Below are 23,917 nucleotides of genomic sequence, written 5' to 3'. Positions count from 1 at the left end.
CTGTATTTTTTGTTTTCAAAATGAAAAAAATCAAGACTTTATTTTCTTAATCGAAATTTTAGGGATCATAGTATTAATTTAGAATATCAAGCACTTGTACAATATTAGAAATTCAATCTATGAGACTACAAATAGCGATATAAATTTCTACAAATATGTGTGTAGTTGTAACAGTGGAAACAAGAAAGGACAAATAACTATGCTTTCTGTGATTTAAACTTTAGAACTAAATCAATATAGGTCTACAATTTATGACTCAAGTTTTTATTAAATTTATCTTATGTAAGATGTTAAGAAAGCAATGCCTACTTTTCTGAATGTACTACTCTGATAAGTCAAATAGAGTGCCGAAATAAAAAATTTAAGCAATTTTGTATTGATTGTAAAGACATGTTCGATAAATGCTGAAGCTCTCTTAACTTGACCTAAAAATGAAGTTGTAAACTATTTTGGTTTGACATGAAATTCTCATTATTGACTCTTCTATCAAGGCTGTTATACTTATTCCTAGTGATCATTCGATCCTTATCCTATTACTAATTCCATGTAAATTCCCTCCCAGAGAGACAACTGTATGCAGAGACTGTTTATTTATGTAATAAAAATTTGCTAGAGAAATACCAAATTGAGTACCAAATAAATGCTAGAAATAAGAAAACGGTCTTCATATGACTAAAGACACCAATCTTCTCATTTCTAGCCATTTGTCATCCTGTTTCTAACGAAACCCCGGTACTTGTATTTTCATCAGAGTCTCTGCATACCGACCTTACTCATCCAAAATCATTTTGTGTTGGCAGATCACTTTCGTCCCTCTGTGTTGTTTTACCACCCTGTCTTTCTCGTGTTTTTATACCATCCTCATTGGGAGTTGTTTTACCACCCTTGTCATCATGTGCTGTTACAACACTGTTATGTTTTGTTGCCTCTGCATAACGACCTTACTCATCCAAAATCATTTTGTGTTGGCAGATCACTTTCGTCCCTCTGTGTGGTTTTACCACCCTGGCTTTCTCGTGTTTTTATACCATCCCCATTGAGAGTTGTTTTACCACTCTTGTCATCATGTGCTGTTACAACACTGTTATGTTTTGTTGTGAAAGCAATGCCTACTTTTCTGAATGTACTACTCTGATAAGTCAAATAGAGTGCCGAAATAAAAAATTTAAGCAATTTTGTATTGATTTTAAAGACATGTTCGATAAATGCTGAAGCTCTCTTAACTTGACCTAAAAATGAAGTTGTAAACTATTTTGGTTTAACATGAAATTCTCATTATTGACTCTTCTAATCAAGGCTGTTATACTTATTCCTAGTGATCATTCGATCCTTATCCTATCCTATTACTAATTCCATGTAAATTCCCTCCCAGAGAGACAACTGTATGCAGAGACTGTTTATTTATGTAATAAAAATTTGCTAGAGAAATACCAAATTGAGTACCAAATAAATGCTAGAAATAAGAAAACGGTCTTCATATGACTAAAGACACCAATCTTCTCATTTCTAGCCATTTGTCATCCTGTTTCTAACGAAACCCCGGTACTTGTATTTTCATCAGAGTCTCTGCATAACGACCTTACTCATCCAAAATCATTTTGTGTTGGCAGATCACTTTCGTCCCTCTGTGTGGTTTTACCACCCTGGCTTTCTCGTGTTTTTATACCATCCCCATTGAGAGTTGTTTTACCACTCTTGTCATCATGTGCTGTTACAACACTGTTATGTTTTGTTGTCGTAACTCTAATGTTATCTTGCCTTGTACCACTGTCTTCCTTATGTGCTGTTCTAACACTGTTATCATGTGTTGTTATACCATCTTCACTCCGTGTTGTAGCGAGACCTTCCTGTCCTCTCTGTCCCACTACACCACGTGCCTCATCTCATTCTTCTCGCTCTTCCATGTAGCTCTCTAGATCCATAAGTTCATTGATGGTCTCATTAATGTCCAACATTTGCGACACGTATTGGGTATCGCGCAGGATGAGTGCGCAGGAGATGATAATGGAGCGTAGTTTGCCCTCCTCGTAGTGCAGTTGTTTGTTGCAGGTGTCGATGGCTTCCAGCTCGTATGGAGTCAGACCCTGGGGGAGAAGAGATGTGGGCAATAAGTAAAGAAGCTTTTGAGGGAAGATATGCGCACATTAAAAATAAGTAGAAATTAAAAAGGATGTGTAAATAAACCGGATAATTATGTTGAAAAGTACTATAGCAAGGGTTTTAGTAAAATAAGGCAAGGGAAGGAGCAAGTACCAAGAAGAGGCTTTACTCTTTATGAACCAAATGTGTAATCTCTTGAAGAAGGTCAGTAGGAATTACTTTGGCCATTCAATGAGGAAACATTGTGAGCATTTTTCACGTTCTATTAATTCTTATTGTTCGCAAATAAGTAAAGACAAGACGGGTTCTCTTCTCAGATACTCACCAAGTCAGGCTGATCCACTTGAATATGCTGTCTTTTGTAAAGTTCAGCTTGTATTGCTGTCTTTTGTAAAGTTCAGCTTGTATTGCTGTCTTTTGTAAAGTTCAGCTAATATTGTTGACTTTTGTAAATTTCAGCTAGTAATGCTGTCTTCTGTAAAGTTCAGCTAATATTGTTGACTTTTGTAAAGTTCAGCTAGTAATGCTGTCTTCTGTAAAGTTCAGCCAATATTACTGTCTTTTGTAAAGTGCAGCCAGTATTGCTGTCTTTTTGTAAAGTTCAGCCAATATTGCTGTCTTTTTGTAAAGTTCAGCCAATATTGCTGTCTTTTTGTAAAGTTCAGATAATATTGTTGACTCCTGTGACATTCAGCTGATATTGCTGTATCTTTTGAAGTTTAGCTAATATTGCGGTCTTTTATACGAATCTTATCAATAGTTTGATTATTTCTGAGGCTCTGATGTCATAGCATACTCATCGGATGGGGGACAATAGTAGTCCCAAGAATCCCAGCTGAATGAATTAAATAAATAATACTTCACTGTTACGTCCTTAATTACTTTCTATTTTTTATTCTTCGTTTCTAGCAAGTAAATATAATTTTCACTATTTCCTAAGGACAATGGTTATACAAATAAAGAACGACTGTATTTTTTGTTTTCAAAATGAAAAAAATTAAGACTTTATTTTCTTAATCGAAATTTTAGGGATCATAGTATTAATTTAGAATTTTAGAATATCAAGCACTTGTACAATATTAGAAATCCAATCTATGAGACTACAATAAATTTCTACAAATATGTGTGTAGTTGTAACAGTGGAAACGAAAAAGGACAAATAACTATGCTTTCTGTGATTTAAACTTTAGAACTAAATCAATATAGGTCTACAATTTATGACATGTATCCCGGTGCAGGGGCCGGGGAATACTCGTCGACATTATTCGTGGAAATTTTCTCACGCTCTGTGAACAGAAACGATAACGGCAAAGATTAGTTATTATGTCATAGGACAAAGGTTGTGTAAGCGTATTTTTCTGGTTATACCGTCCAAAGAGAGAACTGTTTTTGAAAAGGCCAATGGTTAGTTATTATGTAATAATAGGACAAAGTTTTGAAATGAAGACCAATAAAACTTACAATTGAAATTTACCAAATAAAAGGAGAAAGGTTGCTTAAACGTATTTTTCTGGTTATACCAAAGAGAGAACTGCTTTGAAATTACAGAAATTACTAAATTAATCCTCACCAGAATAACATGGCAATTGAACGAGCCTTCCTAAACACAATCATCGTGATAAAAGCATTGACACAAACAGCACAGGTACCTACTACCTACCTAAAATCCTCAACCATGTATGTGCCACTATTAATATACCTAGAATGTATAGTGCCGACCTTACTTCAAGTGAAGGTGTATTCTGGTTCTGATAGGTGACCCTCTATAGACTTCTAGTTCTTTATATTATGTAGCTATGCTCGTAGTACATTCCTCTCATGACCCATCATCAGGTCACGTGGTACAAGTCACGTTTTATATCACGAGACACGAGAATGCACGAGACTTGCGTTTGTAACTGTATCTAAAACTTCTGGGCTCAAGGCCAAATCGAGTCTGTTCCTAATGGGATGCTCCCTTTACATTCCCTATTGACGTATGGTCTCTTCTACATTCTCTGTTGACGTGTTTTCTCTTCTTTACATTTCGTTTTGACGTACTATTTTAGGCCAGCCACACACTATCGCCAAAACCAAATGTCAGCCCAAAGCAGTCACCCTAGTTAGGACTGATTGAGAGGCTGACGAAAAACGCCGACCCCGTCTGTACACGGAAAAAGCGAAAAAAAAGAAGATGGTTTCGCTACAGAACATGTATGTTCTCCCATGATTTTGAGCCTGTCCTGTGTTGTGTGTTTGGTGATTTTAGAGTTGCTTACAAGTAATAACGGATCTATGGGAACGCAGCTTACTGACAACCTCCGAGCCATTACCACTTGAAGATTAACACAAGGCTGTGTGTCTCCTGTTATTGCTGATACATTGTATCATGTTATCAGTTATGGTCAGACGTATTTGAGGCAGTGCAATAGTCCTAAACAAAAATGGACGCGGCACACAAGGGATCAAGAAGAGACCGCCTTAACATAATAATGAATAGACTAACTTTCCGTGTCCGGTCAGATTTATGTGTTCTTCATTGGTTTGCAGCAGAGATGGCCTTGTCTAACTAATACTAAATGTTGAATAGCACAGGGGCTATTAAATAAGTTCGGCACACAAGGGATCAAGAAGAGACCGCCTTAACATAATAATGAATAGACTAACTTTCCGTGTCCGGTCAGATTTATGTGTTCTTCAATGATTTGCAGCAGAGATGGCCTTGTCTAACTAATACTAAATGTTGAATAGCACAGGGGCTATTAAGTAAGTATCTCTTCTACATTCTCTGTTGACGTGTTTTCTCTTCTTTACATTTCGTTTTGACGTACTATTTTAGGCCAGCCACTCACTATCAGGTAGGTACACCTGATCAGGTCCGCCTGTCAGGTCTACCTGATAGTGTGTGTGCTCATCAGTTCTTAGGTAGACCTGATGTGCGGACCTTTAAAGCCGTACCTGTCAGGTCTACCTGATAGTGAGTGGCCTTACACTCGTGTACACCTTTACAGTAGCTGCAGGTTATGTTTAGTTAACATGCCATATCGAGTCTTCTAGCATGTGTATGTGAAATATTCATAAAATATGCAGGTATGACAACTTTTTGGGTCGACAATAAGCAGGGGGGTTTTGCCCTCCTCGTAGTGCAGTTGTTTGTTGCAGGTGTCGATGGCTTCCAGCTCGTATGGAGTCAGACCCTGGGGGAGAAGAGATGTGGACAATAAGTAAAGAAGCTTTTGAGGGAAGATCCATATCGAGTCTTCTAGCATGTGTATGTGAAATATTCATAAAATATGCAGGTATGACAACTTTTTGGGTCGACAATAAGCAGGGGGGGTTGAGAGAATTTGAAGGCCAGTCAGACCGAAGTCTACCAGACAGTCGGATTTTTGATGACGAGGGTCAGAACAATGCATGAGTCATCATGTCATCAATATTATGATAAGGAGTTTCAACATTTGCGACACGTATTGGGTATCGCGCAGGATGAGTGCGCAGGAGATGATAATGGAGCGTAGTTTGCCCTCCTCGTAGTGCAGTTGTTTGTTGCAGGTGTCGATGGCTTCCAGCTCGTATGGAGTCAGACCCTGGGGGAGAAGAGATGTGGGCAATAAGTAAAGAAGCTTTTGAGGGAAGATATGCGCACATTAAAAATAAGTAGAAATTAAAAAGGATGTGTAAATAAACCGGATAATTATGTTGAAAAGTACTATAGCAAGGGTTTTAGTAAAATAAGGCAAGGGAAGGAGCAAGTACCAAGAAGAGGCTTTACTCTTTATGAACCAAATGTGTAATCTCTTGAAGAAGGTCAGTAGGAATTACATTGGCCATTCAATGAGGAAACATTGTGAGCCTCATTCTTCTCGCTCTTCCATGTAGCTCTCTAGATCCATAAGTTCATTGATGGTCTCATTAATGTCCAACATTTGCAACCCCATACCAAAAATAACAATGATGATCTGAAAGAACTGGGACTGAAGAATCCACAAAAACTGATTGGAAATGCTCAGAAGTCGGTGATCCTGCCTACAACTCATATCATATCATTTGAAAATGTGTCAGTACTTATTGAATGAATGGCTTCCTATATGCATATTGTTGCCTATGTAGGTATATTATTTTGTATTTGCCTCAATAAAGAGTGATATTCCAATTCTATTATTCTCCTGGCAGGCTATGCCCAAGGCACTACAGGCGGCCGGGGCGACAGATCTCGAGTTCAGACGAGGTTTACCGATTGGCTACCTCCGATATGCTGGCCTAGCTCGTGGTAAACCGGTTGATATTCAGGCAGATCGGTTGGCCATGAAGGAGAACCTGAAGGATTTGCTGGCCAAATTGGTGGAGTATGTTGATTTGGATGATGGAGTGGATGAAATGGGCAAACAGTTGATGCATGATGCTTTGCCCCCTGTACTTAGCCCAGGTAATGTTTTTTTTCTGTTTGTGTGTGTGTGTTTTTTTTTTCCTTGCACTCCCAAATTGGTGGAGTATGTTGATTTGGATGATGGAGTGGATGAAATGGGCAAACAGTTGATGCATGATGCTTTGCCCCCTGTACTTAGTCCAGGTAATGTTTGTTTGTAGGTATGTGTTTTTTTTTTTTTTTCTTGCCCCGCCTTTTCTCTGAATAGCACGTGTTGCCCCAGACGGTCACCCGTCCAGATACCGACCAAGCATAACATTGCTTCACTTCAGTGATCCCTTGAGAACTGTTGCATTTTCCAACCTGCTACTGAGACAAGTTCTGTAATCTGAATATGTACTTTTCGAGCCTAGTTAGCGTGGAAGGTAGCGCGTCTGCCTTGTAAACACTAGATCGCGGGTTCGATTCCCACCCGAGCTTTTTTTTTTTTTTCCTTGCCCCGCCTTTTCTCTAGTTTTCTCTCGAGACCGTGTGCACTCCTGAATAGCACGTGTTGCCCCAGACGGTCACCCGTCCAGATACCGACCAAGCATAAGATTGCTTCACTTCAGTGATCCCTTGAGAACTGCTGCATTTTCCAACCTGCTACTGAGACAAGTTCTGTAATCTCAATATGTACTTTCCGAGCCTAGTTAGCGTGGAAGGTAGCGCGTCTGCCTTGTAAACACTAGATCGCGGGTTCGATTCCCACCCGAGTGGATTTCATCCTGTACGGGTAATTTTCGTTCTCGAAACGGCTGACCTTAGCAGTTACGGTTCCCTCTATCAAAATCTGAATATGTACTTTTCGAGCCTAGTTAGCGTGGAAGGTAGCGCGTCTGCCTTGTAAACACTAGATCGCGGGTTCGATTCCCACCCAAGCGGATTTCATCCTGTACGAGTAATTTACGTTCTCGAAACGGCTGACCTTAGCAGTTACGGTTCCCTCTATCAATCCTCTTAAAAAGACTTTTTTCTTTTGAAAGGCAGTTTTCACTGCTGCGTTTCTTCTAATCATGATAACTCTCAATGTAATTTCAGAGGAGCTACAATGTTCTGTATTTGAGAACGGCCTAAGAATGTCCCAGACAGGTGAGGTGTATAATGCCACTCAGATTACCAAGGACACAAAGGTTAGACTGGTACGAGCCAATGCTGTTCGGTAAGTAAGATTCAATATCAAAATATGTCCTCGGAATTATTTAATTTGTACTGACTCTGAAATAAATAAATAAATATAAGAAAGAAGACAGTTTGGATTCCGATTTCCGATCCATTTACGCTGCCTTTTCTGAATGTCTTGAAAATATTTTCACAATGCTGTTCGGTAAGTAAGATTCAATATCAAAATATGTCCTCGGAATTATTTATTTTGTACTGACTCTGAAATAAATAAATAAATATAAGAAAGAAGACAGTTTGGATTCTGATTTCCGATCCATTTACGCTGCCTTTTCTGAATGTCTCGAAAATATTTTCAAACGTTTTGTCACACCCACTAAAAGCTCATATTGTTGTCTTCAATGTACTCTCTCAGACTGTCTATTTGTTTCCATTTCCAATGGTAAAATTGGAAAAGTTTATCTGGCTTTACTCTTTATGAACCAAATGTGTAATCTCTTGAAGAAGGTCAGTAGGAATTACTTTGGCCATTCAATGAGGAAACATTGTGAGAGGCTTTACTCTTTATGAACCAAATGTGTAATCTCTTGAAGAAGGTCAGTAGGAATTACTTTGGCCATTCAATGAGGAAACATTGTGAGCATTTTTCACGTTCTATTAATTCTTATTGTTCGCAAATAAGTAAAGACAAGACGGGTTCTCTTCTCAGATACTCACCAAGTCAGGCTGATCCACTTGAATACGGGCGAACGGGATCTTCACCCGAACCTTCTCTCCTTTGACACGATAGAACACCGTCAGATCTAACGCATCACTCAGCTTGACCTTGAAATGCAGGCCAGCCAATGGCGTGCCCTTAGTGTCACGTGCCACGATACTTCGGAATTCGTACACCAGATTGCGTCGTTCCGTCACGTCCACTGGAGAACAAAATGGCGCTCCGACGTAAATGAGGGACACGTGACCGTCTGATTTTCCAGTGCTGTGATTGGTCGAGCGTAGAGTCCAGACGATATAGTCGGGGTGAGATGGGGAGATGGCGTACGAGTAGATGGTTTCCGTGTTGTTCTCGAGCTGTTGGGTGAAATCGCCTGTGAGAAGAGAAGGGAGGGATTAGAATTAGACAAAGGGACAGACACTTGGCATTGCAAGGGTTAATAGAACTCCCTTTTGGTTTGTAAACTTGCCTACCTCTAGGTCTGTTGTCTGTTCCCGTCTTTCAGAAAAGATGATGTACGTCAGACGAAATATTTTTAACTGACCGAACGATAGTGAGGTCTACAGTTCACAGAACCACTAGTTATTATTGCTACGATTTGCCCAAGGTGTAAAACCTAAAAAGGCTGACTCTGTTATTTCATCTTCAAGTAACGTTCCGTGTTGTTCTCGAGCTGTTGGGTGAAATCGCCTGTGAGAAGAGAAGGGAGGGATTAGAATTAGACAAAGGGACAGACACTTGGCCTTGCAAGGGTTAATAGAACTCCCTTTTGGTTTGTAAACTGGCCTACCTCTAGGTCTGTTGTCTGTTCCCGTCTTTCAGAAAAGATGATGTTGTATGTCAGAAGAAATATTTTTAACTGACTGAACGATAGTGAGGTCTACAGTTCACAGAACCACTAGTTATTATTGCTACGATTTGCCCAAGGTGTAAAACCTAAAAAGGCTGACTCTGTTATTTCATCTTCAAGTAACAAGTCAATAATAATAAATTATTCTAATATTTTCAAACGTTTTGTCACACCCACTAAAAGCTCATATTGTTGTCTTCAATGTACTCTCTTAGATTGTCTAGTTGTCTCCATTTTCAATGGTAAAATTGGAAAAGTTTATCTCTCTTGTCTTTAAAGTCAATCTCTCGATTTTTTTCGTCAATGAAATTGAATTTTCCCGTTTTCCTTAGCCTTGTGAACGAGCTCAATGAGCAAGGCATTCCAGAACTTCATCTCTATTACACTTTGGACAATTCACTCGAATATCAAGGCAAAGAACCTCAGTTCCTCATTCTGCCAGAAGAGTCGGAGTCTATGATGATCAAACTGTTTGCGGCCTATCCTCAATACTCACGGGTATCTCATCTGATCAGAACAGCTGATAGTGAGGAATCTGTAGAGGTAAGTCTAATGGTTTACCCTTCTTTCAAGCCGTCTGATTGGCTTGAAAATTTAAATTCAACCAATCAGATTGCTTAATCCAAAAGTTAAACTTAAATTAACAAACTCAGATTGTGGTCCTGATAATTTGTTGATCCAATTGGATTCAATTTTCCTCATATTATTGTTTGGTCGATATCAATTGGTGGTAATGTAGATGCACTTTTCTTCATGTTAAGTCTAATACATGCGCTACGACTTGTTTTCCAATCTGGTCTTTTGATAGATCGTTTCGTGTGTGCGCGATATTCGCGTAAAATTTCAGGTCTGAACGAGTGAAATTCGGAATCTGTAGAGGTAAGTCTAATGGTTTACCCTTCTTTCAAGCCGTCTGATTGGCTTGAAACCGTCTGATTGGCTTGAAAATTTAAATTCAACCAATCAGATTGCTTAATCAAAAAGTTAAACTTAAATTGAGTTCAAACTCAGATTGTGGTCCTGATAATTTGTTAATCCAATTGGATTCAATTTTCCTCATATTATTGTTTGGTCGATATCAATTGGTGGTAATGTAGATGCACTTTTCTTAATGTTAAGTCCAATACATGGGCTACGACTTGTTTTCCAATCTGGTCTTTTGATAGATCGTTTCTTGTGTGCGCGATATTCGCGTAAAATTTCAGGTCGAAATGAGTGAAATTCTGGCAATTATCGTGTCCACACGCAACGATCTGTCGGAAAACCACGTTGTGAAACGTATTCAAACATGTCTATCCATTATCGTGTCCACACGCAACGATCTGTCGGAAAACCACGTTGTGAAACGTATTCAAACATGTCTATCGGGTTTTAGAACAGGAACGTAGAAAAAAAGTACGTCCCGGTTGCAGTGGTTAAGCGCTCGACTGTTAAGTGGGAGGCTGTGGGTTCAAAGCCCAAAGAAGGCGTGCGATTTCATTGTCATTTGTTCCTTCTTTAGAAATTATTCATAGTTTGAATTTAGTTTTATCTGCTTTAAATTCAGTTCTGTTTGTTCTTACCTGTATGCGGATATTGTCCATCGATCATAACAGTGACCACTCGAGCCACGTGGTAGCCCTGATCCATCACTGCATAGCCAAGACGTCCATCCAGTATAAACTTGAAGTAGACCACCACATGTTCCTTGTCCACCATCCACTGGTCTGGTAGACCATCATCACTGGCTTGAACATAGGCATGGATGTCTTTCACTGCCTCCTCGCATGAGGCAAAGTTCAGATGCTCGGATAGCCCTGGCCATCTGGAGAAGAAGAAAAAAATAAGTCAGTGGTTCGATAAATAAGTACCTAAATATTTTTTTTTTTTTTTTTTTTTTTTTTTTTTTTTAAGAAATAAAATAAATGAAAGGAAAACTTACCCATACAATGTTAAAAACCAACTATGAGAAAAATCCTTTGGTGACGTAACTATGTAGAAAGTTGAATGATTCCTTAGAAAACTTCAGTAAACTATTTGGTTTGAATCCGATCAAAGAAAAACTCAATAACTTGTGGGCTAATTAACTTGTAGCTGTATGACGTTGTTGTATTGACTCAATAGACTACACTGAACTCGATTGACAAGAGTTGGCAATATTTATAGTTTGTGTTCAAGTACCAGTTTGATTATCAGTACTCCCCCTACTTGATTCAATACACGTGACTTAGCTGTATGACGTTGTTGTATTGACTCAATAGACTACACTGAACTCGATTGACAAGAGTTGGCAATATTTATAGTTTGTGTTCAAGTAACAGTTTGATTATCAGTACTCCCCCTACTTGATTCAATACACGTGACTCAATTAATGTTCTTTATTCTTTTTATCATTATTATTTTCAACAATCAGAATAGTCTTTCTTTTATACTTTTTTATGAAGTAGCCCAACATGTCTGCTAAAATGAAAACAACTTTAGAAACGGATGAAAAACTTGGGCTTTGAAAAAAGGTTGCGCAGACCGCTTTCGAATGCTTAATAGTTAGCAAGCTCACACGAACACTTCACGATGTTATCAGTTATGGTCAGACGTATTTGAGGCAGTGCAATAGTCCTAAACAAAAATGGACGCGGCACACAAGGGATCAAGAAGAGACTGCCTTAACATAATAATGAATAGACTAACTTTCCGTATCCGATCAGATTTATGTGTTCTTCAATGGGGAAACAAAAAAATATTGTTGACAATGAAATGAATGTCACTAACATTCTCCATGCTGAATTTATTTAACTAGCAGTTTATAATTATTGTGTTGCGTTCAGCCCTAGATTTGAGCAATGTATGTCTGACCTATTTTAGGTAGATGTACGCAAAACTGAAAGAGCTAACAAGAGATGTTTCACAATTTACCTATTTATTTACTTTCTATTACTAAAAGTATAGCGAATCTATACTGCTAATGAGAAAGTATTGCAGTCGGTCCAAATTTTCAAAATCGGGAAATGGGTGGAAATATCCGTTTTGGGGTCCCCTGATTTTTTCTACTTACTTGACAAAGTTCCCGACAGAGTTGTAGTTGTGTCGGGCGAGTAGTTGCTGTTGGGCCAGCTCCAACTGAGCGACGAGGTCCTCATAGGCCTCCACATTGGGGATACTCAGCGGCTCCCTGGCCCCCCGGGGTTCATCCCATTGGGGCAGCGGGAGGGGGTGTCCGTCCGGCCATTCGGTCAGAGCCCGTTCATTAGGCCACTGGCTGTCAGGAGGCCACTGGGCTAGGGCCCGGCCATGGTTTTCTCTCAGGCAGGTGGCGGATACGAGTCAACTAGGCCACTCACATCCCCAGCGACCAACGGGCGGGACGTAGCCACAGTCAGCACCCAAGTATCCCGGTGCAGGGGCCGGGGAATACTCGTCGACATTATTCGTGGAAATTTTCTCACGCTCTGTGAACAGAAACGATAACGGCGGCAAAGGTTAGTTATTATGTCATAGGACAAAGATTGCCTATCCCGGTGCAGGGGCCGGGGAATACTCGTCGACATTATTCGTGGAAATTTTCTCACGCTCTGTGAACAGAAACGATAACGGCAAAGGTTAGTTATTATGTCATAGGACAAAGGTTGTGTAAGCGTATTTTTCTGGTTATACCGACCAAAGAGAGAACTGTTTTTGAAAAGGCCAAAGGTTAGTTATTATGTATCTAATAATAGGACAAAGTTTTGAAATGAAGACCAATAAAACGTACGAACCTTACAATTGAAATTTAACAAATAAAAGGAGAAAGGTTGCTTAAACTTATTTTTCTGGTTATACCAAAGAGAGAACTGCTTTGAAATTACCAAATTAATCCTCACCACTCTCACCAGAATAACATGGCAATTGAACGAGCCTTCCTAAACACAATCATCGTGATAAAAGCATTGACACAAACAGCACAGGTACCTACTACCTACCTAAAATCCTCAACCATGTATGTGCCACTATTAATATACCTAGAATGTATAGTGCCGACCTTACTTCAAGTGAAGGTGTATTCTGGTTCTGATAGGTGACCCTCTATAGACTTCTAGTTCTTTATATTATGTAGCTATGCTCGTAGTACATTCCTCTCATGACCCATCATCAGGTCACGTGGTACAAGTCACGTTTTATATCACGAGACACGAGAATGCACGAGACTTGCGTTTGTAACTGTATCTAAAACTTCTGGGCTCAAGGCCAAATCGAGTCTGTTCCTAATGGGATGCTCCCTTTACATTCCCTATTGACGTATGGTCTCTTCTACATTCTCTGTTGACGTGTTTTCTCTTCTTTACATTTCGTTTTGACGTACTATTTTAGGCCAGCCACACACTATCAGGTACACCTGATCAGGTCCGCCTGTCAGGTCTACCTGATAGTGTGTGTGCTCATCAGTTCTTAGGTAGACCTGATGTGCGGACCTTTAAAGCCGTACCTGTCAGGTCTACCTGATAGTGAGTGGCCTTACACTCGTGTACACCTTTACAGTAGCTGCAGGTTATGTTTAGTTAACATGCCATATCGAGTCTTCTAGCATGTGTATGTGAAATATTCATAAAATATGCAGGTATGACAACTTTTTGGGTCGACAATAAGCAGGGGGGGTTGAGAGAATTTGAAGGCCAGTCAGACCGAAGTCTACCAGACAGTCGGATTTTTGATGACGAGGGTCAGAACAATGCATGAGTCATCATGTCATCAATATTATGATAAGGAGTTTCTGATAAGAGACCAGGACCTAGCGTCGTTTATTGCACTATTGTTATATTCATGTTAATTGTAATAGTGATTCATCATCGGTATTAATCACGTTGTTATCCTATGTATGTTAGCAAATATCTGTACATAATATGTATGTAAGTAAATATCATTTCATTATGTTTCGAGAAAAGATGCAGTCACTGACTTAATCTGTTCTGAGAAACGTGCCCTGTATTAACCCATGTACTTAGATATCTGTGTAAGTACATAAATATTGCTACGTATTATGTAAAGAAATATTCTTAGGTACGTAGATTTTATGTGCCATATTGCGTGAGAAGACGTAACCGTTATTGATTCGAGGGGTTTTCTAAGGAAATTTCCGTTATGTCGGAGGAAACCTTGAATTTTTCATAGGAAAAACGGAAGTTTCAACGCTTAATGATGGATGAAATTGTAGAGTTTTCCAGAAATTTCACCGTTTCCTAACGCTTTATTTGCTTTGGTGTTTTCTCATTTTCTCTCCTAGGTACTTGAGTAGAAGTCTCGGAGATGGTCTGATTTCGATTTTTCCATCTTATCTTTAATTTCTTCAAGTTGTCAGTTTCAATATTTCAAGAGCCACTTATGATAAGTGTAAGAAGGTCACCTATACTTGTGCTGATTTTGATTTCAATGCTTTTCTCGTTTCTCCATATTTTCTATCTGTTTCCATCTCTCAAGAGGCACTTATCCTTACCATGTTATCTTTAGTTTCAAATTAGTTATCTAATTCAAGGTTTTGCTATTCTTCTAGCATGTGTATGTGAAATATTCATAAAATATGCAGGTATGACAACTTTTTGGGTCGACAATAAGCAGGGGGGTTGAGAGAATTTGAAGGCCAGTCAGACCGAAGTCTATCAGACAATCGGATTTTTGATGACGAGGGTCAGAACAATGCATGAGTCATCATGTCATCAATTATGATAAGGAGTTACTGATAAGAGACCAGGACCTAGCGTCGTTTATTGCACTATTGTTATATTCATGTTAATTGTAATAGTGATTCATCATCGGTATTAATCACGTTGTTATCCTATGTATGTTAGCAAATATCTGTACATAATATGTTTGTAAGTAAATATAATTTCATTATGTTTCGAGAAAAGATGCAGTCACTGACGTAATCTGTTCTGAGAAACTTGCCCTGTATTAACCCATGTACTTAATTCATGTTAATTGTAATAGTGATTCATCATCGGTATTAATCACGTTGTTATCCTATGTATGTTAGCAAATATCTGTACATAATATGTATGTAAGTAAATATCATTTCATTATGTTTCGAGAAAAGATGCAGTCACTGACTTAATCTGTTCTGAGAAACGTGCCCTGTATTAACCCATGTACGTACTTAGATATCTGTGTAAGTACATAAATATTGCTACGTATTATGTAAAGAAATATTCTTAGGTACGTAGATTTTATGTGCCATATTGCGTGAGAAGACGTAACCGTTATTGATTCGAGGGGTTTTCTAAGGAAATTTCCGTTATGTCGGAGGAAACCTTGAATTTTTCATAGGAAAAACGGAAGTTTCAACGCTTAATGATGGATGAAATTGTAGAGTTTTCCAGAAATTTCACCGTTTCCTAACGCTTTATTTGCTTTGGTGTTTTCTCATTTTCTCTCCTAGGTAGGTACTTGAGTATCTAGATTCTAGACTGAAAGTAGGTCGGTACCTAATTACTAATTATGAAGTACGTACCTCCTACCTTGATTGATGTATAGCCACGAGTACCTACTTTCTTCACCGTTTCCTAACGCTTTATTTGCTTTGGTGTTTTCTCATTTTCTCTCCTAGGTACTTGAGTAGAAGTCTCGGAGATGGTCTGATTTCGATTTTTCCATCTTATCTTTAATTTCTTCAAGTTGTCAGTTTCAATATTTCAAGAGCCACTTATGATAAGTGTAAGAAGGTCACCTATACTTGTGCTGATTTTGATTTCAATGCTTTTCTCGTTTCTCCATATTTTCTATCTGTTTCCATCTCTCAAGAGGCACTTGTCCTTACCATGTTATCTTTAGTTTCAAATTAGTTATCTAATTCAAGGTTTTGCTACAAACTATTTGCTGCTCATTTCTCCAAAGGGCCGAGCAAATGAAACAATAAAGTCTGCATTTTTAGTATTTTTTTACCAATAGTCGTGACTTGGGACTCCAATTTCAATAAGTTCCTACCTACCTAGACCAAAATTCCTCTCCCAACTCTCAAAACATGAAAGCTGTGACCTTTTAAAAGTTGTGTGGACAAGATAAACTATGTAGATAACCAACCTAGCCTTTGATAATGTCAGGCGATGTCCGAACAAAAAGAAACATGACACTCAAAGTCCAAAGTAGAAGTGGTAGAAGGAGAAGGAGGAGAAGAAAAAGAAGAAGAGGAGGAGGAGGAAAAGAAGGAGGAAACTTAGAAGAGGGAGGAGAAGACGAAGAAGAGGGAGGAGGATGAGGAGAATGAAACAATAAAGTCTGCATTTTTAGTATTTTTTTACCAATAGTCGTGACTTGGGACTCCAATTTCAATAAGTTCCTACCTACCTACCTACCTACCTACCTACCTAGACCAAAATTCCTCTCCCAACTCTCAAAACATGAAAGCTGTGACCTTTTAAAAGTTGTGTGGACAAGATAAACTATGTAGATAGTAGATAACCAACCTAGCCTTTGATAATGTCAGGCGATGTCCGAACAAAAAGAAACAAGACACTCAAAGTCCAAAGTAGAAGTGGTAGAAGGAGAAGGAGGAGAAGAAAAAGAAGAAGAGGAGAAGGAAAAGAGGGAGGAAATTTAGAAGAGGGAGGAGAAGACGACGAAGAAGGAGGAGGATGAGGAGAAGAAGAAAAGAAAGAAGAAAAGGACAAACTCGTGGAAAGAAAAGTTCGAGAAAGCCATAGAAAGAGGACTTCTAAAAAGGTCAAAGGAGATACATTATGGAAGCTCTTGAGTACGTTATTGCGTCAGAGACTGCAGCATTTTGTCACTTGATTAAGTCTTGAAATGCGACACTGGCTTTGGTAAGTTAGTGGCTTTTTAAGTCTCCGAAAGTTTCGAAAAATTATAGAGTGCACGGAGAAAGCCACCAGTAGATAACTTCATTTTGGGTCTCCAAAATTTGTTTTTGTCTACCCTGTACGTACTGAACAAAGCAATAAAAACAACTGTAATTGCACAAATTTCTCTCGAGTGCACTGTAACAATATTGTGTTTGTATTTGGTTCGGAAACAATAGTGCATCGGTTGCTGTCTTGCTGCAGGCAATTATAATATGTTGTTGTTATCTAATGCTTGAGATTGACTATTATGTCATTTTTCTACGCAATTATAATATTGAAACAGCTGACAGCTCTCAAACAAATATCTTGGAGTAGGTATCTAAAATATTCATTTTCATGTACGTCCTTGTACCAAGGTACTGCCATCTTGTATCTAGGTACTCTCTTGTACCTACTGCGTTTCTATGCAGATTTGAGTGCAGTTCTGTTCTGAACCCAAAGGGTGCCTCTCATATGAAGTACAATGGAACGCTTTGTCGTCATTATGACAGGACATGGATGAAATTGTAGAGTTTTCCAGAAATTTCACCGTTTCCTAACGCTTTATTTGCTTTGGTGTTTTCTCATTTTCTCTCCTAGGTACTTGACGCTATTCAAGCAGACAAGATCATGCTCCTGATGCCTGAGATGAATAATGCTAAGGTCATCATAGCTAGGTTAGTGGGAAGGTAGCGCGTGCCTGCCTTGTAAGCGTGGGTTCGAATCCCGAGTGTGGTGAACTTTATTTTAATCCAGATAAGATTCGTTCTCGGATCGGCTGGCTTTCTCTTGTCCTCCAATGACCTTAGTTGTTACAGTTCCCTCTAATTGCCTTGGATTCGTAAAAGCTTAACCCATCCTGCTGTCTGGCCCTTACACCTAAGCCTCAGATTGAGGCCTTGGATTTACGATAGTATTTATGATTGAACACCGCGCCGTCAGAAAAATATGAAACATATGACGAAGAGATACGTCAATGAATTTTCTTCAGAATACCTAATTTTCCTATTTAGTTCACTGTCCTATTTAGATAGTTGCCCTATTCTCTGTCCGGTTTAGATAGTTGCCTAGGATTCTCGAGTTGTAACCAATGTGCAATGTGGTGACTCGCCGTTCGAATCCCAGTACGATTCATTTTTATGAAACACTTGTTGGGGGAAAAATCTGCAGTGGAAAAATCAATACTACTTTATTCTCAGTCCCATATGCTTTTAAAACCCTCCTTCACACCTACACATTTATGTTGATGTGTGTGTGTGTGTGTGTGTGGGGGGAGGGGGTTGAAGGGGTTTAATGTAATCTGAATGAAGTCTGCCGGCCTTGGCGTTAGTTTTCATTCATGAAAAGTTTCATTGTTCATTCCTTCTACAGATTTCCCATTTCTCTTGAATACGATAGCATATGCATATGCATATATTTATGTCATCTATGATGCCTTCCTACTAGTGTTTGCGTGATGGGAATTGAGCCCAAATCTGTGGCCGAGTGTTTAAGAGGCATTGAAGAAGAAACAATTTTAAACAACAAACAAAAATGGTTGTGCTTTTCTTTAGCAATGTTGCAAAAAAGCAGCATATCAGTCAATGCAGACAATCAATCATCCATGAATACCAATTTTAGTAACATCATCTGCATTAGAACCTAACCAACTTCCAGAATTCAACATCCTGGGAATTATTGAACGTCAGTGTTAAGTGGAAAGCTCAACTCTTGGAGTACCTAATAAAAACTCTGCAGCAGATTTTTTTTTCTTTTTTCACGCCCGATCGGACCCAGGATTTAAGCCAAGGTCTTAACCATGAAACAATTTTCTCTCCAAATGACAAGATACATACCTTTGTTCGAGCGAGCCACAGCGGGCTAGCAGCTCAAAGGCCAGACCAACACAGGTGTGATGTGAAGCCGAGATGGGAGGCTTGTACACCTGATAGTAATCACTCAGTGAAGTGTATCCCCATGGGTTACTCTTGTACCCTTCATACAACCTGGAACATAAAGACAAATGTAAAAGTTAGAGACTTTGTAAGGTTTTTCCAACCTGGAAATTTCATCATCTTTTCTAGGTTCTAAAAAGCCGAGATGGGAGGCTTGTACACCTGATAGTAATCACTCAGTGAAGTGTATCCCCATGGGTTACTCTTGTACCCTTCATACAACCTTTGGAACATAAAGACAAATATGTAAAAGTTAGAGACTTTGTAAGGTTTTTCCAACCTGGAAATTTCATCATCTTTTCTAGGTTCTAATAGGAATTATCTAATGTGCTAGCAAAATTCCCTTTAGGGATGAGCTATTCTGACTGCAACGAGTTGCGTGAATATTTATCCAGTATGAACTTTTTCAAGTCACCTTTGAATATCAACTCCATACCCGGTGAATTAATCATGGGCATGATACACCCTAGGAATGTATCACACATAGCTGACTCAAAACCCACCGTGTAGGGACAAATATTCATTTTGTGACAGTTAGTTTAGGTGGAGGTTCCGAAGTTGTCTTTTTTCCGCGCTCCTTAATGCCTTTTCGAGTCACCGAATTTATTTTTTACCGTCTTTGAAATTTGGCATGTGAGGGGCTACGCTTTCAAAATCTTAGTACTAATGGCAGTTGAAACTCTTGGCAAGGAAACAAAAACGAGTTGCGTGAATATTTATCCAGTATGAACTTTTTCAAGTCACCTTTGAATATCAACTCCATACCCGGTGAATTAATCATGGGCATTTGGGCATGATACACCCTAGGAATGTGTCACACATAGTAATATCAACTCCATACCCGGTGAATTAATCATGGGCATGATACACCCTAGGAATGTATCACACATAGCTGACTCAAAACCCACCCTGTATGGACAAATATTCATTTTGAGACAGTTAGTTTAGGTGGAGGTTCCGAAGTTGTCTTTTTTGGACTAGTTTTGTAGATTGTGCTGTTCTGATTCAAATACTTTATGTCTCTGCTAGAATTATGCTAATTCTAGAATAGAATTAGAATTGCAGTCACCTCCATTATAACTTTAATGCCTTTTCGAGTCACCGAATTTATTTTTACCGTCTTTGAAATTTGGCATGTGAGGGGCTACGCTTTCAAAATTTCAGTACTAATTGCAGTTGAAACTCTTGGCAAGGAAACACACTTCACGGATAACTTTTAGTAAAACTCTTGGAAACGGTAAACGGTTTGGAAAAGGAACTGAAATATTGGCACAACGGACTTTTTAACGGTGACGCCCGCAGCTTTCCAACCTTCGCTCTTTCGAAATCCGACCAAGACTGAAGCACATTTTTCCAGTTCGAACTTTTTTAAGCGAGAAATTTCTCTCCCCCTGCGTCGCGGCGCCGTCATATGGCCAATTTTTTGCGACAAGCTTGCGCTGTTTTCCCGTGTACCACACTTCACGGATAACTTTTAGTAAAACTCTTGGAAACGGTAAACGGTTTGGAAAAGGAACTGAAATATTGGCACAACGGACTTTTTACCGGTGACGCCCGCAGCTTTCCAACCTTTGCTCTTTCGAAATCCGACCAAGACTGAAGCACATTTTTCCAGTTCGAACTTTTTTATGCGAGAAATTTCTCTCCCCCTGCGTCGCGGCGCCGTCATATGGACAATTTTTTGCGACAAGCTTGCGCTGTTTTCCCGTGTACGTAGGTTGAAATTGAGGGGTTTTAATTCAAGAAGGTCTTAAATATGAAAGTCCAGCCAGATCACCCACAGTCGACCCATCCGGGAAATTATTGCTGTCTTTTCCCGGCCCCACTCAGGCTGGGTGAGTATAATATGTGGAGGCGGGTTGAATTTTTTTTTAAGTTTATAACCATTCTCTAATAGAAAAGGTGCAACGTTTTTTCCCGAAAAGGGTCTTAAGCAGGGTTAGGCCCTTTGTATAAAAGCCCTCAACTACTCAGTATGAAATATTTTTAGAAGTTTTAATAAGTGAAAACAATCAATATTATTGTAGAGACTTCTTGGAGTTGATTTGACCTTTTCTGATGAATGATGTGTCAGACCGTTGGAAAGCACCTAGTGAACACCGCAGCAGGGTTAGGCCCTTTGTATAAAAGCCCTCAACTACTCAGTATGAAATATTTTTAGAAGTTTTAATAAGTGAAAACAATCAATATTGTAGAGACTTCTTGGAGTTGATTTGACCTTTTCTGATGAATGATGTATCAGACCGTCGGAAACCACCTAGTGAACACCGTGTAGAAGTGCATTTGGCGTCTCCACTATTAATAGTGGATGTGTCATTTCCTCTTTTATAATAAATGTAATTTGGCGTCTCCACTATTAATAGTGGATGTGTCATTTCCTCTTTTATAATAAATGTAATTTGGCGTCTCCACTATTATTGGTGGATGTGTCATGTTCTCTTTATCAAAGAATTGAACCTGAATGTACTCGTGTGAACGGGCCTTAAGATTCACTCTATGTTAAACTCGGATCTTGTTCTTTTTCATTGTAACTATTCCTAAGATCCAAACTCACGTGTTTCGGACTAATCATATGTTGGATATCACGTGTTATTCATGATGGTGTACATGTTATCACTCTTTAGTATCCTAAACATTTTTTGGTGTAAAACTTAGACCTTCACTTCGTTCGGTCAATTAGTCGTCCGGTGTTCCAAGGTAGGGTGGGAAGGTACTCAACTTATTTCCATCACTCTATGGTATTGCTATTAGATTTGATTCTTGAAGAAAAATGTTCTGATTTCGCGCAAAATCAAACACAGTAGGTAGACTTTTTTGATATTTGATCGAAGGAACTGTGACAACGGAGGTATTAGCGTCCCGAAATTGAAGAGAGAACAGGTTGGAAGAAAGCCAGCCGTTACGAGAACGAACCTCAGGCAGGAATCAAACACGCGACCTAACGCTTACAAGTTACAAGCAAGGCAAAGGCAAGGGACAAGCTTTATGCGGACTCTCAAATAAATAGTTTGTTGGACAGAAGAGGTTGGTTGCATTCTTGCTGTCGCGTCGGAAGATCCCAGTTCTACCTGAAGCTCTAGGGTTATCTATTGCTATCCAGCGAGGTAATGCTGGCGCTGCGCTATTAGGATCCAAGGGACTGCCTATTCAACTTATTCAAACTGATTTGAAAGAATCAAAGAATGATTTTTTCTTACCCGAGTCACGTGTTGTCTACACATGTTGCAGGAATTGGTCGACAAGGTTTGAAATAATATTCATCATGTTTATGTACACTTGAGCTAAAAAAAATTGGGGACAGTTTGCATTTCAATCTGAAAACCTTTTCTGAATGTTTGAAAGTTGTTTCTAAATCATTTTTGGTACCAACTAAAAGCTGTTGTTTTTGTCTTCAAGATACCGTATTGGTTTTTAGTCCGTCCTTCCTTTATTATTACTAATAAGAAAAGGTATAGTGCTAAAAAAAATTGGGGACAGTTTGCATTTCAATCTGAAAACCTTTTCTGAATGTTTGAAAGTTGTTTCTAAATCATTTTTGGTACCAGCTAAAAGCTGTTGTTTTTGTCTTCAAGATACCGTCTTGGTTTTTCTAGTTGGCTCTATTTTCAATGATAATGTTGTTGATAATTATTGAAAGGCTTGAAAGAGTTCCAAAGTCAATCGATCTTGAAGCTGTATGACTTGGATGACAGTATGGAACATGGGAATGAGGTCCCATCAGATTATGACAGGTAAGATCTCGGGTTTGTTACTCCTAGTCCATCATTTCAACTTGCCGTCTTATCCTCATCAGTGTGTTAACATTCTGGTCAGCTTTAATGTTTCGGAGTAGAGTCACGTCTTTACGTTTACGGTCAATATCGTACCTAGTAATAGAAGGACTTATCCAAACCTGGTCGACCTATATATCAAATTAAAGGTCTTTTTACCAGGAACACGAAAATGGTGGTGCAAATTTTGTCTAGTAACTTTCAAAAGTGTTCGAGGTTCCCCTCCCCCCCCCACCCACACCAAAAGAATAAAAAATAAACTCACCAATTTTTGTTGCTAAGCTATTTTAAATGGCATCTGCAAACTTCTGGAAATCCACTTCATACCGAACCCTCGAGCGGTCAAGGGTTTATGAACTCAAAGCGAGAAAGTTTTAGATAACACTTCAGTCGATCATTTAAGACCGGTTTTAGCGTCACCTATGTTAAGCTACGCCGAGCAATGCCAATCAATGGATGGGTGACTTAAACCTTATATTGGGAATAAAGGGAGAACGGGCTCTAGTCTTGATTTTAAATCATTACATGAAGGTAAAATCGAAAAATCAAATCAAGAATAATTATAAACTGAATATTAAACAAATTAGGTAGGTACGTAGGTACTGATTTTCTTTAATCACGATCGAATAAATTACGGGCTAAAAAATTCCCGGAGGGACGGACCCAGCTTGTTCTAGTTGGCTCTATTTTCAATGATAATGTTGTTGATATTGAAAGGCTTGAAAGAGTTCCAAAGTCAATCGATCTTGAATTTTTTTGCACAAGATTGTACATGAGTCAATGACTTGAATGTGAGACCAACCGATTTAACCCTTAACATCATGGTAATAAGGACGAAATCAATATTGACCCTTGACCCTTTGCAACTCCGTGCGCTATTCAAGCAGTCAAGATCATGCTCCTGATGCCTGAGATGAATAATGCTAAGGTCATCATAGCTAGGTTAGTTGGAAGGTAGCGCGTGCCTGCCTTGTAAGCGCTAGGTCGTGGGTTCGAATCCCGAGTGTGGTGAACTTTATTTTAATCCAGATAAGATTCGTTCTCGGATCGGCTGGCATTCTCTTGTCCTCCATATTAATTTCATCGAATGACCTAAGTTGTTACAGTTCCCTCTAATTGCCTTGGATTCGTAAAAGCTTAACCCATCCTGCTGTCTGGCCCCCACACCTAAGCCTCAGATTGAGGCCTTGGATTTACGATGGAACGGTATAAGCTAGAGACTTGAAATTTGGTATGTAGTTCACAAATGTGACAAGGG

At 39.0% G+C, this 23,917-nt stretch overlaps 2 protein-coding genes and 1 long non-coding RNA gene across 3 annotated transcripts in view; 1 reads left to right on the top strand and 2 right to left on the bottom strand.

Annotated features, from left to right (window-relative positions):
* The window catches only part of LOC103507167 (bifunctional lysine-specific demethylase and histidyl-hydroxylase NO66), a gene marked incomplete at its 5' end in the record, with an annotated part of 14,694 nt that extends 4,569 nt beyond the window's left edge, over nt 1-10,125 (top strand). The window contains 4 exons of the mRNA XM_026822100.1: nt 6,253-6,505; nt 7,526-7,646; nt 9,507-9,717; nt 10,054-10,125. Coding sequence (XP_026677901.1) covers nt 6,253-6,505; nt 7,526-7,646; nt 9,507-9,717; nt 10,054-10,110 — 642 coding nt within the window. The remainder of the gene's footprint in view (nt 1-6,252; nt 6,506-7,525; nt 7,647-9,506; nt 9,718-10,053) is intronic.
* Nucleotides 63-1,088, bottom strand: LOC113466571. Its single transcript, XR_003390932.1, has 2 exons — nt 941-1,088; nt 63-768 (listed from the first exon to the last, which is right to left on the bottom strand). It is a non-coding gene; the product is annotated as an uncharacterized LOC113466571 (long non-coding RNA).
* LOC113466566 overlaps nt 9,106-23,917 on the bottom strand; it is a 16,048-nt gene continuing 1,236 nt past the window's right edge. Inside the window, exons 2-5 of the mRNA XM_026822099.1 lie at nt 19,044-19,112; nt 18,791-18,952; nt 10,678-10,978; nt 9,106-9,314 (exon numbers count right to left, since the gene is read on the bottom strand). Of these exons, the coding sequence (XP_026677900.1) occupies nt 10,717-10,978; nt 18,791-18,952; nt 19,044-19,112 (493 nt within the window). The 3' untranslated portion in view covers nt 9,106-9,314; nt 10,678-10,716. The remainder of the gene's footprint in view (nt 9,315-10,677; nt 10,979-18,790; nt 18,953-19,043; nt 19,113-23,917) is intronic.

This window comes from Diaphorina citri, unplaced genomic scaffold (genome assembly GCF_000475195.1).
Source record: "Diaphorina citri unplaced genomic scaffold, Diaci psyllid genome assembly version 1.1 scaffold294, whole genome shotgun sequence".
Taxonomy (NCBI): domain Eukaryota; kingdom Metazoa; phylum Arthropoda; class Insecta; order Hemiptera; family Psyllidae; genus Diaphorina; species Diaphorina citri.
Note: the sequence above shows the minus strand (reverse complement) of the source record. Positions and strands in the feature narration are given on the sequence as shown.